We start from the raw sequence: 17,924 nt of genomic DNA, 5'->3' as shown, positions 1-17,924 counted from the left end.
ACAACCATCTATTGTGACCTTCCTGTGAAGAATTCCTCTTTGGAGAACTAACTTGTCAAAGCTCCGATGTAATGAAGAGTGAACCGAAGTATGTGGATAATCTTCACGGCTAGGCTTCTTCTGAGCTCTAACAAACACTATCCACCTCCTCAACACATCATCTGACTGCTGAGCCATTCTCCAACCCCGATCTGTCATTCCGTGGAAATCTGGTTCTTTCAGGTTAACATCCACAACATCTGCTGATAAACACAAAGACTGTACAAAAGGTTGAACATATAAACAATTGCAAACAGCTTTGATTGACTCTGAGTCTATATGTGTGGATTCCTGCTTTGCTTGTAATCCTGGCAATCTTGATAACCCGTCAGCATCTGCATTATTCAAACCAGACCTGTAAATAATATCAAAGTTATAAGATGCAAGAGCAGCTAACCAGCGATGACCAGTGGCATCAAGCTTAGCAGAGGTAAGTATATAAGTCAATGGATTGTTATCTGTATAAACAGTAAATTTGTTGCCATACAAATAATCATGAAACTTTTCAGTCACGGCCCATTTCAAAGCGAGAAATTCTAAGCGGTGAGCTGAATAATTCTTTTCTGACTTACTTAAACTTCTACTAGCATAACTGATAACTCTCTTGACACCACCCTGTTCTTGATAAAGAACGGCTCCCAGTCCTTGGCTGCAGGCATCAGTATGTAGTTCAAAGAGTTTGGTGTAATCGGCATACCCAAGAACTGGAGGTGAAGTCAATACTTCCTTCAACTTTTGAAAACATTCTTCCTGGCTAACTCCCCATTCCCATGGTTTCTCGGGTACATTCTTGTTTCTCTTGGACTTTGTAGAAGGCATCAAAGCATACAAGGGTTTAGCAATTTTAGCAAAATCTTTTACAAACTTGCGGTAATACCCGGCAAAGCCAAGAAACTGTCTAACTTCATTATGGTTCTTTGGTGTGGGCCAGTCCTTGATCTTCTTAATCTTGTCACTGTCTGCCTCAATACCTTGCTCTGAAACAATATGCCCAAGAAACTTGATCCTGGTCTTGAACAGCGAACACTTACTTGGTGTTAACTTCATCCCAGTCTCCCTTATTCGCTGAAAAACTTGTCTAAGCCTGTTCAGATGTTCCTCATAGGTGTCTGAAAATACAATAATATCATCAAGATATATCAAGCAAGATTTGAGATGGAGACCTTCAAAACATTCATTCATTAGCCGTTGATATGTTGCAGGACTGTTGCAGAGACCAAAAGGCATGCGGTTATACTCATAAAATCCTAATGGCCCAACAGTGAAAGCTGTTCTCTCCTTGTGTGTTTCTTCAATCTCCACTTGATGATATCCACTCTTCATGTCCAGTGTGCTGTAATACTTGGAACCTGCGAGAGCATCGAACATCTCCTCGATCCGTGGAAGGGCATACGAATCCTTGATCGTCTTCTCGTTGAGATGTCTATAATCGACGCACATCCGAAGTTTACCATCCTTTTTGCGAGCCAAGACGATGTTGGATGACCATGGAGAGTAGGATCTGCGGATAATACCATTCGCCAGTAATTGTTGCAGATGATCTTTCACTTCCTGGTACATGGCAGGTGGAATTCTTCGATGTCTCTGCTTAAAGGGTTGATCATCTTCTAGCTCAATGCGATGCTTAACAGCAGTTGTGTGCCCAATATCATCATCACCTGTAGAAAAGATATCTTGAAATTCATGAATAACATGTTTGCCGTGTTCCAGTTGTTCTTCTGTGAAATCTGCTTCAGAAAAATTCATCTTTTTAAGAATAGAATCAAATCCACTATCTGAAACTGATGTTTTACCTGGGATATCTTCTACAGTTACCGCTTGGAGTTCACACAAAAGAGCTCGAGATGGTATACTGATGGCTCTAGTTGTAATATTGGTAACATGAACATCCACATACATTTTGTCTTTACAGTTATAATTCACAATGGTTGGTACAATGTCAAAATCTTCAGGTATAATGGAACCTTTTGTGGGTTGAATTAAAGCACATGTAGATCTATAAGCAACAGGCTTATCTACATACCCTGGCAAAACCACTTCACTGTTGGCTGGAATCAGGATACGTTTAGAAGATGCACTTCTCACTTTACCCAAAGAAAAATGTTGTCTGGATAATTCCTTATCCTGAATCAACATACACCTGAAAGCCAGATACCATGGAGTATGAATATCTGCTTCCTGGAGAAAACGATTACCATGTTGTAATCTGCACTCATCCATAAATGTAGACAGGACATTTGTACCTAGAAGTATTGGAACATTCATGTTATAAGAACTGTCGGAAACTACTAATAGAAGACATGGCTGCTTGATTCCATTAACACCCTTTGCTTGTAATTCAACTTCGATATAGCCATGATATGGAAGTTGTTGACCATCAGCACATTCAATCTTTAAAATGACATCCAAAGGATTCATGGTTACATCAGGAAAACTATTTTTATAAAAACTTTCAGAAATGGTGGATACAGTGGAACCAGTATCCAACAATGCCTTAGTTGGGATACCATTGACAGTTACTTCACTCTCATTTGGATATCCAACTAAATCAGATTCATTTTGTTGTAGATTGCTAATGGGGCGTTTAAACATATAATCTACAGGTCGCCCATCCCCATAGATTGATTCTAGTTTAAAGGATGTCGGGAATGGTCTAACCTTACCCTGCATCCATACTTCAGGTGTCCTGGTTGTCCACAACGGAAACAAACTGGTTCACCTCTTGGTGGTTGACGCTGTCTTTGCTCGACAAACGGGCGCGATTGTGGCTGTTGTGGCTGCTGTTGTCTCCAGTATCGATGTGGCTGCTCCTGTGTTATAGGTTTAGCATAGTTACCAGAAGAGTTCTTAAGTTTAGCAACATCGGCTGATAGCTGTTTTATCATACCTTTCATCTCCTGTAGTTCAGATGTCTCAGTTGATGTGGCAGCTTTACTAATAGTCTTCTTTGTTGGCTGTCTCTCTGACATGTCAGCTTCCATACGTCTCAACGACCTCAGAAGATTTCCAAAGCTTCCACCTTGGTCGAACAGGTATGCTGACTTGTCTCTAAGATCTGCCCTGAGTCCTGACCACAGCTGATTATGCAGCAGTTCATCCCTGGATGTAGGCGTGAGACCATCATGGGCTGAAGCTCTGTTGAGTATCTCCTCAAGTCGACATGCCCATGATGTAACATCTTCATCTTCTGTCTGACGTGCTCTATAGAATTCTGAAAGAAGACTTTGACCACGGACAACACTACCAAACATATCTTCAAGCTTAGCAACTAATTCATTTACATCACCATCAGGTCCCACACTCATAGCAACTGTAGCAGCTTTGCCACGCAATGACTGCTGTACTACTCTAAATAACACCCTACGAGACAAAGATTCATTGTTCAATAAACAATTATACTGATGTTTCCAAACATCGAACGCTGTTTCGCACTTGGAGTCACCTGAAAAGAAAGGCAATTTTGGAGGTTGATTTAAAGTAATGGATGTTGGGAAATCAGTTTTTGAAGAACCTGATGTATCTGCTGACTGTACATAGCTAGACATCCACTCAACTAACTCTTCAGCACTATCTGCTTTGGGCCATGTTTTTAACTTTTGGAATGCTGAAACAAGTTGTCTAACTTCCTCGCTTGTAGGTTCAGACATGGTGAAACCGTAAAATTCACAAAAACTAAAAATGAAAAATTATGTACAGAAATATGATATATCACACCAGAATACAAGTAACTAAATATATTCAGCCCGTTTTATCCTGTGTATGACACTGAAACAAACAATGAGTAAACTGGAATATGCTGCAAATAAACAATTAATTACATGGTTAGTATTGCAGGTGCATATAAAATTTAGGAAAGAAAAATGAAAGGAATAAGAAAGACCAAAGAGAAAATAGCCAGCAACTAATACCACTGAAACAACTAATCCTACCACTAACTGACTGTTGTTGACTATAGATCTAACACCCTAAACTGTTTAAGTTTAAACTTACATAGTTTTTACTGTTTTTATCTTAGTAAACATTCAACACATCTGCTCGGATGAACACATCGTTAAACATTTGTTAAGGTATTATAGCAGGCATTGTAAATATACACAAGAAAAAACAAAACAAACAAAACAAAAATTATTGAAAATAAAATAAAGCCAAGACAATAATCAAAAGAACAAAAGAAAATGAAAAATACAAAAAATAATATAATAAACAATTATGCACGTGCTAAGTAATATAGTCCAAATGTATCAAAATACTTGAATATTGCTGCAAAAATAAAAATAAATAATTTATCTGAGAGCTTAATAAATACTAATCACATGATCACATAAAATACAAAAATAAAACCCACAAATGACACAAGTCCATAGAAAAGTCAACACTGCAGCACACAATAATGTCCGAGTGGAATTCCTTTAAAATGTTCACGAAAAGTCAAGATCACAAATGTCAAGGATACTCATGTTAGGACGTCATTTTGTAGAGGGGTGAAGGTCAATCCTGTACTGTCAACACTCCATCCAAACCATATGTCAGCCCGTTGTTAGTCCCTACGTCGGCTCCAAATGTAGTAGCATCATCGTTTTGGAACAAATGACAACTGCATTGTTTTGGGTTAAAGGCTCTTTAATGGCTGACAAGTTTCCATTCTTATATCACCCAAGTATGTGACACCAGGGCAAATGGAACTGGTCACACTTAAAAGGATTGACGTATCTTAAATCTTCTCTAGAAATATCTTCCAATAAATTGAGCCTAAAATGAAGTATTAACTCCAGAAGAGCAAACTATAATGTGGACCACAATACCAGACGTACACCAGTATTTAAGGAAACAGTGAACTGTAATAAGCTATCATTTCAGATAAGAACACTTAAACCACATCAGCTTACACTGTACCCAAGCTGGAAACAATAGGACAGGCGCGGCGCATGGGTGATAGTGCTATTGTTACTAAGTTGTGCAAGTGTCATACATGCTTGTGCAATTTGTAACAAGCCAAGATACCTGAAAATAGTAATCAACTTGTCATTAAGAATAAAATAATTAAAGGTACACAATCTGTTGTAATTCATTACCTGTTTATGGAAATAAAATAATTAATTACATGAAAACAAATAAAACCAATGCATTAATATAAAACAATAATTATATCCAAATATCCACAAGTCAATATTATTACATTAACATGACAATTTGCTGCTTACTGGCAATACAGGTCCACCTGTATGTTAATAATACTGCATAATTTGGGATGAGGACCCAATGGTCACAGATGGCTGCTTAAGACTGGTACACGCACAGGCAACATGCCACAGTGACAGGCCACACAATAGCCAATAGACAAAATTTTGTGGTGTGGCCACGTGTTTGCGAGACCAAAGTCACGTCACAAAATGTTGCTTGTTTGTGGTGCGGCCAGAGATAAGGTACATGCCTGTATAATGAACGGAACAGAACCAGTGCTATTTCGTGTGGCACATAATGCTGTTGCAGCCTATCAGAATACTGCATAACACAGGAAGGAAGGAAGGAATGTTTTATTTAACGACTCACTCCATACAGCTTAATTATGTATGGTTATATGGCATATACCGGTATATTGGTTAAGGACCACATAGATAATGAGAGACTGCTGCCGCCATACAGTGGGCTACTCTTTCCAATAAGGTGTGGGACACAGCCCAGTGATGCATATACCGGTATATTGGTTAAGGACCACATAGATAATGAGAGACTGCTGCTGCCATACAGTGGGCTACTCTTTCCAATAAGAGGTGGGACACAGCCCAGTAATGCATATACCGGTATATTGGTTAAGGACCACATAGATAATGAGAGACTGCTGCTGCCATACAGTGGGCTACTCTTTCCAATAAGGTGTGGGACACAGCCCAGTGATGCATATACCGGTATATTGGTTAAGGACCACACAGATAATGAGAGACTGCTGCTGCCATACAGTGGGCTACTCTTTCCAATAAGGTGTGGGACACAGCCCAGTGATGCATATACCGGTATATTGGTTAAGGACCACACAGATAATGAGAGACTGCTGCTGCCATACAGTGGGCTACTCTTTCCAATAAGAGGTGGGACACAGCCCAGTGATGCATATACCGGTATATTGGTTAAGGACCACACAGATAATGAGAGACTGCTGCTGCCATACAGTGGGCTACTCTTTCCAATAAGAGGTGGGACACAGCCCAGTGATGCATATACCGGTATATTGGTTAAGGACCACATAGATAATGAGAGACTGCTGCTGCCATACAGTGGGCTACTCTTTCCAATAAGGGGTGGGACACAGCCCAGTGATGCATATACCGGTATATTGGTTAAGGACCACATAGATAATGAGAGACTGCTGCCGCCATACAGTGGGCTACTCTTTCCAATAAGGGGTGGGACACAGCCCAGTGATGCATATACCGGTATATTGGTTAAGGACCACATAGATAATGAGAGACTGCTGCTGCCATACAGTGGGCTACTCTTTCCAATAAGGGGTGGGACACAGCCCAGTGATGCATATACCGGTATATTGGTTAAGGACCACATAGATAATGAGAGACTGCTGCCGCCATACAGTGGGCTACTCTTTCCAATAAGGTGTGGGACACAGCCCAGTGATGCATATACCGGTATATTGGTTAAGGACCACATAGATAATGAGAGACTGCTGCTGCCATACAGTGGGCTACTCTTTCCAATAAGAGGTGGGACACAGCCCAGTGATGCATATACCGGTATATTGGTTAAGGACCACATAGATAATGAGAGACTGCTGCTGCCATACAGTGGGCTACTCTTTCCAATAAGGGGTGGGACACAGCCCAGTGATGCATATACCGGTATATTGGTTAAGGACCACATAGATAATGAGAGACTGCTGCTGCCATACAGTGGGCTACTCTTTCCAATAAGGGGTGGGACACAGCCCAGTGATGCATATACCGGTATATTGGTTAAGGACCACACAGATAATGAGAGACTGCTGCTGCCATACAGTGGCTACTCTTTCCAATAAGGGGTGGGACACAGCCCAGTGATGCATATACCGGTATATTGGTTAAGGACCACATAGATAATGAGAGACTGCTGCTGCCATACAGTGGGCTACTCTTTCCAATAAGAGGTGGGACACAGCCCAGTGATGCATATACCGATATATTGGTTAAGGACCACATAGATAATGAGAGACTGCTGCTGCCATACAGTGGGCTACTCTTTCCAATAAGGGGTGGGACACAGCCCAGTGATGCATATACCGGTATATTGGTTAAGGACCACACAGATAATGAGAGACTGCTGCTGCCATACAGTGGCTACTCTTTCCAATAAGGGGTGGGACACAGCCCAGTGATGCATATACCGGTATATTGGTTAAGGACCACATAGATAATGAGAGACTGCTGCTGCCATACAGTGGGCTACTCTTTCCAATAAGGTGTGGGACACAGCCCAGTGATGCATATACCGGTATATTGGTTAAGGACCACATAGATAATGAGAGACTGCTGCTGCCATACAGTGGGCTACTCTTTCCAATAAGGGGTGGGACACAGCCCAGTGATGCATGGTCAGTCTGGGATCGATCCCCATCGGTGGACCCATTGGGCTATTTATCGTTCCAGTCAGTGCTCCACAACTAGTGTAACAAAGGCCATGATATGTACTATCCTGTCTGTGGGATGGTGCATATAAAAGATCCCTTAAAAGAGTAGCCCATGAAGTGGCGACAGTGGGTTTCCTCTCAATATCTGTGTGGTCCTTAACCATATAACTGTAAATAAAATGTGTTGAGTGCATCCTTAAATAAAATATTTCCTTCCTTCCTTCCTTCCTTCCTTCCTTCCTTCCTGTTCAATAAGCATCAAAGGAATCTTTTATATGCACAATCACACAGACAGGATAATACATACTTGGTTGGAACAGTGCATGACACGTGCTGTTGCTTGCATGTGCAACAGAAATATAGTAAGCCACAGCAACACTGAAGTCATAACATGTGTGTCTGAGGTGTGTGTGCACTGCACCTTTAACAGAGATGACATTTGGATCTCGTTTAGATAAATTATCAATTTAGATCATGAATGAAAATATTTAAAATTAATTTGATTTTTTTTTTTACTCAGCTTAGTTTATTGTAGGCGAGACATTTGATTCCATGGAATTCATAACATAAATTCATGCTATGATTAACTTTAAGATAGTATTTCAAGGCTTTTTTTATTGCATTATAACTATAGTCTGTTTCCCAGTGTTGAACTCCAGCCAGTGCACCACGACTGGTACATCCAAGGCTGTGGTATGTGCTATCCTGTCTGTGGGATTGTGCGTATAAAAGATCCCTTGTTGTTACCGGTAATCGAAAAGAGTAGCCCATGAAATGGCAACAGCGGGTTTCCTCCCTCAATATCTGTGTGGTCCTTCATTATATGTCCGACGTCATATAGCCATAAATAAAATGTGTTGAGTGCATCGTTAAATAAAACATTTCCTTCCTTCCTTTTCAGTAAGCAGCAAAGAAATCTGTTATATGCACAATCACACAGACATGATAGTACATACCATAGCCTTTGTTATACCAGTTGTAAATCACTGGTTGGAACAGTGCATGTGCAACAGAACTATAGTAAGCCACAGCAACAATGAAGTCATAACGTGTGTCTCTGAGGTGTGTGTGCACTGCACCTTTAACAGAGATGACATTTGGATCTCGTTTAGATAAATTATCAATTTAGATCATGAATGAAAACATTTAAAATTAATTTGATTTTTTTTTTCCTCAGTTAGTTTATTGTAGGCGAGACATTATGATTCCATGGAATTCATAACATAAATTCATGCTATGATTAAGTTTAAGACAGTATTTCAAGTTTTTTTTTTAGTTGCATTATAACTATAGTCTGTTTCCCAGTGTTGAACTAATAGAAAAACCAGATATAATCTGAAGGTCAAAATATAGCATGAAAAAAAAAAAAAAATCTGATATTCATGAAGGTGTTTCACTTAAGAGGTGAATATCATTTCACTTGATCTGAATACATTAAGACAGATATTTACTATTTGAACATCACATGTTCAACAACCTAACATATCTAGTTACACGATACGAGATTATACCCAATATCCATATCACACACCCAGGAATCATGTTTCCTTTCACCTTTGTTTTGTTCCATTCATTCGTATCTGTTACCCATGTGATAATAAAACGGGCTTACAAACCTTATACAAAGAACATATCGACTGCTCAGTCAAATGTGACAGGGACGTCAAGATGGTTTTTAATACATTGACCGCATTTTTTACATTTAGATTACACAAATACACGCACAATTTACATCAGAAAGCCATTTGTTTACTCCTGCAGATTTACTTACTTAAAGGAATACAAGACTTTTACATACGGTTTACTACTTGACCAAAGAAGGGTTATTTTTGTTGTTGATTGTTATTTTGTTTGTGTTACTTTCTTAAAAAGAATTTGATATTAAAGGATTCCTGTGGCTATAAATATTTTTCATTAGTTTTTCTGTGCACATTATTAGTGCAGCATAGTCAGTAGGAATATTTATGAACTATTAGAATAAGGGCAGTTCAAACACTGATGATATGAGGGGTGGGGAAGACACTGTAATTTTTTTTTTTTTTAATCCCGCTGTTCCCTTTCCTTTCTTGCCTTTGAATTCCAACGTTTTTCTTCCCGATCTGGCAGCTCCTATCTTTCAACTTCTTTTGCTGTCCAACTTCACATCCCAGTCCTTGTCTTTCCAACAGCGACAGGTGCTTATCTCTTTTGGCCAGGCATGCCACACACCTGCCATTTCCCATCAGCTGTTAGCTGTGGGCTTATAGTCTTATGACCATTATTAGACACCACAATTATTATATTGCACCTGGTGGGTCTGCTGTGTCTTTTTCCCTTATGGCTTAAATAACATTTTACTTTGGTAATGGAAAAATGTAACAGGTTTCCTCTGTCAGAATTACAAAATGGTTGACAGCTATTAGTTGATGATTAATTAATCAGTGTGCCCTAGTGGTGTTGTTAAACAAAACAAACTTTAAAATTGTAGATTTGAAAATTTGTCCAAATTCTTGCACACTGTGAAAAACCATCCTGAATTTACTGCTTATGATAATCACTAAAATATGGAAGTAAAAAACATCTGAACATAAGACAGGTGGCCGCTTACACAGGTTAGAATATACCAAATTAGATGATCTATGAAAATATGAAAGTGGCTGCTCTGTACAAGTCTTTGTGTTATCAAATTTAATAATTAGGAAGAAAATAAAGAGGGCTGTTCCAAGCAATTGGCTGCTTAATGCAGACCTGTTTGTATGTACAAAATTGCATGATTTGATAAAATATGAAGGTGGCAGTGTAAGACAGGTGACTGCTTAATAGAAGTGGCTGCTTAAGGCAGGTGACTTCTTTATAGAGATGGCTGTTTGAGACAGGTAGCTATGTAATAGAGGTGGCTGTTTGAGACAGGTGGTTGTTTAATAGAGGTGGCTGTTTTAGACAGGTGGATACTTAATAAAGGTGACTGTTAGACAGGTGAATGCTTAATGCAGGTGACTATTAGACATGTGGCTGCTTAATAGAGGTGGCTATTTGAGACAGGTGGCTGTTTGAGACATGGCTGTGTATTAGAGGTGGCTTTTTGAGATGGGGGGGGGGGCTTCTTAAGCAGTACTTAAATTTATGCAGAAATAATTATGAAATAAAATCTTCATTGTTGACATTGGCTTATTAAAGGTTACTGGGGGAAGGCACAATTACAAAGAGGTGAGGGGCATGCACATATCTGAATGCCTACCTGAAACATCAAATAACCTTGCACGTCTAGTTTATTGTACGACATATAACAGATGTGACACACTGTAGACCAGTTGACTCCAAACTGACCACATATGAGTGGTTACTTTGTCGTTCTATGTAAATATCTCCATGGTCGTACACACCATAAACCTGTAGAGTAGTATTGATACCAAGATACGTTTGTCAGCTCTTTGAGGAGACAGCAAGTCGGTCAGACTGTATATCTCACTGCCATAGAGATTATGAATTTTATTACTGTTGGCTATAACGATCATAGATTGATCTGGGGTCCTTGTTTAGCTATGTAAATGTAGGGTATTTTTACTTACAGAGTGTATGGAGATGTTTTAAAGACACTTTAATGTCATAGCAGAGGCATATCTTAAAGCTGGCATGTTTCTCTACTTTTAATGGCATTTAAAGATGGGGGAAAAGGTTATGGCTGAAATGCAGTGTAGTTTATAGGAGAAGTGCTTCCTCGGGAATTGCAGCCATAATTTAAAAAAAATTAAGTTGATGTTATTTAAAAACACTTTTAAAATAATAATAATAATAAAAAAACATTAAAAAAAAAAATAATAAAAAAAAATATATAAATATATATATATAAACAAACAGTTCTTCTACAAACATCTAAAAATGTCTAAATTTAGCTCTAGAAAACAAATGTAAAAAAACCCCAACTAAATAAATAAACTGTTATAAATAAAACATAAATAGGCCTTCTTTATGAGATAATTATACAAACATCTGTCTCTTGAATTTCTGATTCATCTGCTAGGTAAAAAAAAAAAAAAAAAAAAAAATATATATATATATATACTGAACAAAATAAGAAACTTCCGCTAACTTTGCCTGAACATAACTTGATGAAAACAAACCGGGGGAATAATTGTTATATATGCGTTTAAAGAGTGTTCAATGATGCATCGTTTGGTGCAAAAATCATGGCCATAGGTTAACAGAAACTGGGAGAAATTTTGACCAAGTGTAGTAGGGGTTAAAAAAAAAAAACCCCACTTAATAACGGGTATGACCACCTCTTGAATTGACCACTGCAGTGGATCGCAGGCGCATAGAATTGACTAAAGTGTTGATTTCTGCCTGTGGAATATTGTTCCATTCCTGAATGAGCGCTTGACGACGTTCGTTGATGTTAGCGGGTGGGTTGGGACAACGCCTCAATCATCTGTCCAGACTATCCCAGACATGCTCGATGGGGTTGAGATCAGGACTTTTAGCCGGCCAGTCATCAATGAAACCAATGTTATTTGTCCTAAGAAAATTTACAGTGTCTCTAGCTGTATGCAAGGTGGCATTATCATGCTGAAAAATCGAGATGTTGGCGTTGTTATGGAACAGAGGAATGACGTGATGAGCGAGAATGTCATCGCGGTAACGTTGAGCATTTAAATTGCCATCAATGACGACAACCCCCACCCCCGAAACGATCTCATTCAAGAACACAACAGTCAGCATAGCGTTCATTTCTCCTACGGTAGACACGCACCCTGCCATCACCATGTTGTAAAGAAAATCTGGATTCATCCAAAAAAAGAACGGTATTCCAGCGTCGCTATATCCAACAAGTGTGTACACGTGCCCAATTAAGACGATTTAGACGATGACGTTGCGTTAAAACGCATCCGACGTAAGGACGTTGTGCATATAAACCGTTCTCCCGCAGACGATTACGAATAGTTTGCCCACTGATTCGGTTATTATGAAGCCCAGGTGTGTTAGCAGCAGTAGCAGTGGCAGTTTGGAATCGATTGCGCAAATGCGTGTTCATGATATAGCGGTCTTGACCACGCGTTGTGACACGCGGACGTCAACGACGTGGCAAATTGTTGGTGCCTCCTGTCGTTCGAAATCTTACGCGAAGATTTTGTATCGCTCGACTAGAACTCCCAACATGCCTTGCAACGTCTTCTGTCGACATGCCAGCATCAAGCATGCCAATCGCCCGTTCGCGTAAATTATTGGGTATTCTTGGCATACTAAAAATGCTACAATGTAAACAACGTTAATTTTTTTACAAATGTTGAAGCATTTTCGTTCACTTGACAACATTGTCAGTAAGACAAGTAAAACAAATTGACCGAATACTACACGGGACATGTCGAACCATGCATGCACGTGCAAATTGAATTTCACGTTGTCGACGATTAACAGTGCAAAAATAATCGATAAAATTCATGAATCCTGATAATACAGCTCAAGGCTAATACTACCTATATAATTTCACTACACAATGAATTCTTTAACACAACAAATACTATATGTACAAATCGGAAGTTTCTTTTTTTGTTCAGTATATATATATAAACAAACAGTTCTTCAACAAACATCTAAAAATGTCTAAATTTAGCTCTAGAAAACAAATGTAAAAAAACCCCAACTAAATAAATAAACTGTTATAATTAAAACATAAATAGGCCTTCTTTATGAGATAATTATACAAACATCTGTCTTTTGAATTTCTGATTCATCTGCTAGGTAAAAAAAACAACAAAAAAAAAAAAATATATATATATATATAAACAAACAGTTCTTCAACAAACATCTAAAAATGTCTAAATTTAGCTCTAGAAAACAAATGTAAAAAAAAACCCAACTAAATAAATAAACTGTTATAATTAAAACATAAATAGGCCTTCTTTATGAGATAATTATACAAACATCGGTCTCTTGAATTTCTGATTCATCTGCTAGGTAAAAAATAAATAAACAAAAAGTGCTGCTTTTAACTTTTCACAGGCTGGTATTTCAAACCCTGCTGTTAGAAGAAGTGCATGTAAAAGATCCTTTGCTGTTGATGCAAATTAATTTATCAAATTTCCTCTAAAAACTATGTGTCAGAATGATTAAATATTGGACATTGAATAACCAATGATTTGTAAATCAATGGTGTCAGAATGATTAAATATTGGACATTGAATAACCAATGATTTGTAAATCAATGGTGTCAGAATGATTAAATATTGGACATTGAATAACCAATGATTTGTAAATCAATGGTGTCAGAATGTTTAAATATTGGACATTGAATAACCAATGATTTGTAAATCCATGGTGTCATTAACAGGCATGGTGGAAGTAAGTAGACATTGGCGAGGGGGAGCTGACTCAGATCAAGGACGCAAAGCAAAGTTTCTAGGTGGTTTAGGGGTATGCACCCCCATAAAATTTTGAAATCTAGATGTCTTGAAATGCAATTTCCTGCATTCTACAAGTAAAATTTATTTCTGACAATAATATTTTTGATAGAGCCCCCCCCAGCCCCCCCTGCTCCACCATGCCTGATTGAACAAAACACACTTTACTTACTTAATATCAACTAACATTTGTTAATGGTCATCTTTACTTACTTAATATCAACTAACATTTGCTAATGGTCATCTTTACTTACTTAATATCAACTAACATTTGCTAATGGTCATCTTTACTTACTTAATATCAACTAACATTTGCTAATGGTCATCTTTCTTTTCATTGCAGCAACAAGAACAAGATCCAACAAACCTCTATGTAGCAAACCTTCCAATATACTTTACAGAGAAAAATTTAGAAAATATGTTTAAAGACTATGGCACTGTGATTTCCACGCGGATTCTGCGGAAGCCCGATGGAGTCAGTCGAGGAGTGGGATTTGCACGCATGGAGTCGAGGGAGAAGTGTAATCAAATTATAGATGCGTTTAATTCAAAAGTTTTACCAGGTAAATTGTACACAGGTTTTTTTTTCTCCATTACCGTATTATAATTATGGTAGTGTTAAATAGGTAAATTTCACTATAGTTGATCAGAATACTAATTTTATTTAACATGCAGGCACATGTGCAAGATATTAACTGTACAAGTGAACAAAGTTTTTAGTGGGGTTGGGTTTTGCTCCCCCCAAAAATACATTAAAAATTTGTTTTAATTACTATTGAGCAAGGGTTTTTCTATAATAGATTTGCATACACAGCTATTTCTTTTAGTTGAAAAGCATACTAGATTTCCTTTTTTGTGGATTAAAAACTTAAATTTCCTTCAGTCTGAGAAAATATAAGATTTTTTTTCAGTGACTAAGATTACAACAGATAAAATGACAAAACACTTTATTTGGCATATACTTGTATTAGAAAAATATTTTTAGCGATGTTTCTGGTCACCCAGTCTTTATATGACATTTGTTTCTGCATCCTTCACTCGTACATATATTTTATAATTAATCCCAGGCATTTCTGTTTCTGTGTCTCTCTTTCTCTGTCTCTGTCTCTCTTTCTCTCTGTTTCTTTCTGTTTCTCTCTCTCTCTCTCTCTGTGTTTCTCCCTCTCTCTCTCTCTCTTTCTCACTCTCTCTGTTTTTCCTGTTCTCTGTTTCTCTCCCCCCTCTCTGTGTTTCTCTCTCTCTCTCTGTTTCTCTCTCTCTGTGTTTCTCTCTCTCTCTCTCTCTCTCTCTCTCTCTCTCTCTCTCTCTCTCTCTCTCTCTCTCTCTCTCTCTCTCTTTCTCTCAATCATACTAGTATAACACACACAGTTTTAATGTTCATTTTCATTTGTTAACCACATTTACAAAGTATGTCAACTTTCTTTGGCTCAGTTACAGTGTAATTTGATGTCTCTTCCTCTGTACTGTATTCTACAATAGTGTTCTCGTGTCTGTTTTCGCAGGTTGTGCAGAACCGTTGCTCGTTAAACTGGCAGACAGTGGAAACAAGAAGAAAACTCAATTCCAACAGGCAAGGTTATTTGGAGAAAGGGGTGATGTAAGACAATATATATTGCACTGTTTATACGTCATCACCTTAGTTGCGATGGGTCACAGAATATTCATTTCATTTCAGCTTATTTTCATGCTTATATCAACTTAAGGTTCAAGCATGCTGTCTTGGGCACACACCTCAGCTTAACACGACGCCACTGAGGCCAGTGTCACAGAATAAATAAATTTTCCTCAATAGACTTCGGTTCTCCCCCCCCCTTCCCCATCCCAGCTACTGCTCCTCAACGGGTACCGCGGCATCCCTAATTGCTTTTCTGTTGCAGCAGTGGCTTTCCATTCTTATTATTGACCAACTTTCAAAATAGTCATAGTGTTTTCCCTAGCTGGTTTTAGCATGGTGCAGCACCATGCCTCAATAGTCTAGCACCATCTTGCCTCAATCAGCGCCATGCTGCCCTGAGATTAAACAAGCCTTTTTCAGTAATTAATTCTAAAATTGCCTTTATAAAACACCGAAAAAGGTATTATTAATTAATAAAATATGCCTTTTATATCTTTTGCCATTCATTTATTAAAGCAAACACATAAATTACTTTAATGTTTATTTTAATTAATTGTGTATTTTTAATGAAAAACTAGTGCCCCAAAAATGGTGAAAATGCCCTAAAAGTGTTTGGTCTACCATGCCTTGCCTAATTTCTACGGAAATCACTAAATCATGTTGCAGACACCAAATAGCCATAGTTGAAAATATGTTGTATGTCATTAACCAAATATTCCTTTCCTTTGTTTTGTTTTACTAAACAATTACGCTAATTAAACAAATATAGAAGCACCAATCCATATACCTCAATACATTTTATTTTTTAATTTGTTATGGAGGGCATCAATTAGTTTTCTTTTTTTTGTTTACTTTATTTTTCAATTAAGCTTTTGCTGCTAGTCTTGATCACTAAGTTACTATGATTTATATGTTTGTACTTAAAACTACAGTCAAATATGTGTTATGCAGCCACCAAAGGGGGTATCAAAATGTGGCCTTTTACAATAGTTAACTGCTTAAAACAAGGCAGTTATACTGTATTTGATGATTTGGGAGAATAAAAAATATGGCCTTTTGACACAGGTGACTGTTTAGTACAGTACAGGTGGCCACCATAGCAGGTTTGACTGTAGTCCTATTTTTACATTATAAATGGTTTATGTACTGTTTTAACACATCTGTATGACACCTGTTTATTTGTTTACAGTTGCAGTTGAGCTATGACCCACAGACACTTCAAACCAATTTAACTGGGTAAATATTAAATCTAATCTAGTATAGTGTAGTATATAGTATGTGTCGGTATGGGTGAGTGGGTATATGGGTAAGACAGATTCACACAGACACTTCAAACCAATTTAACTGGGTAAATATTAAATCTAATCTAGTATAGTGTAGTATATAGTATGTGTCGGTATGGGTGAGTGGGTATACAAGTAAGACAGATTCAGACAGACAGACTGACAGACTGAGACAGAGAAAAAGATGTGTATATGCTATGTTTGTTTTAAAGGGACAGACCCTAGTTTCAACCCGTGAAAATGGACACTAAGTTTAGTTAATCTATAAACCTGTAACACATTTGGATAAAGTTACAACTGAGTGAAACATGAGTCTGTGACTTTGAAATGGTGAAATACCCTCTAAAAATAGACTAAAACTCAACTCCATAACTGTTACTGCTCAGACGCACGTGCGTTTTTTAAAATACGACAAATGCATTTTGTGATATTAAAAACACCAGGAAGACCAAAAACACTTTGAATGTACGGAAATTGATAATCTAAACCATAAAATCTAAGTAAAGTATGATTTCAGTTAACAAAAACGGCTATAATAATAGAAATTATATGTTAGTGTTTAAAAACTAAGGTATGTCCCTTTAAACAGAGTAATTAGTTTTTTCTTTGACATACTCATTCTAAAACGAGTCACAATGTTAAAAAGTCACATACAGTAGTCTTTGTCAAAATTGGCATCAATGTAATCTAGATTTTTGTGAAAACCAATATTACACAGAGAGGTCAGTGACACTTTGTTATGACTGAGCATATAAGCTACAGTGAAACCTCTCAAAACCGGACCCTCTGTAAACCAGAATTCCCCTTAAACTGGACAGTTTTCTGCAATTCTTTTTTAAAATCAGTACAGAAATTAACCTCTCTAAAACGGATCCCTCTTAAAACAGGACATTTTACTTGGTCCCAAGGTTTAGAGGGATTTCATTGTATTTGCAATTTACCTTTTGCACATTCTGTTCTGTTGTGACTTAACATACCTATAGAAATATAATTAT

General features: G+C 37.7%; 1 protein-coding gene across 7 annotated transcripts in view; it reads left to right on the top strand.

Annotated features, from left to right (window-relative positions):
* LOC121380513 (RNA-binding motif, single-stranded-interacting protein 3-like) overlaps positions 1-17,924 on the top strand; it is a 282,378-nt gene that overhangs the window by 253,550 nt on the left and 10,904 nt on the right. For 5 of the 7 annotated variants that reach the window (XM_041509356.1, XM_041509352.1, XM_041509351.1 and 2 more), the window contains 3 exons: positions 14,375-14,594; positions 15,534-15,628; positions 16,836-16,882. In XM_041509356.1, coding sequence (XP_041365290.1) covers positions 14,375-14,594; positions 15,534-15,628; positions 16,836-16,882 — 362 coding nt within the window. The remainder of the gene's footprint in view (positions 1-14,374; positions 14,595-15,533; positions 15,629-16,835; positions 16,883-17,924) is intronic. The other 2 variants (XM_041509355.1, XM_041509354.1) reach the window with 1 other exon arrangement.

The sequence above is a fragment of the Gigantopelta aegis genome, chromosome 9 (genome assembly GCF_016097555.1).
Source record: "Gigantopelta aegis isolate Gae_Host chromosome 9, Gae_host_genome, whole genome shotgun sequence".
Classification (NCBI taxonomy): Eukaryota; Metazoa; Mollusca; class Gastropoda; order Neomphalida; family Peltospiridae; genus Gigantopelta; species Gigantopelta aegis.
This window is presented reverse-complemented; position numbering and strand designations above follow the sequence as displayed.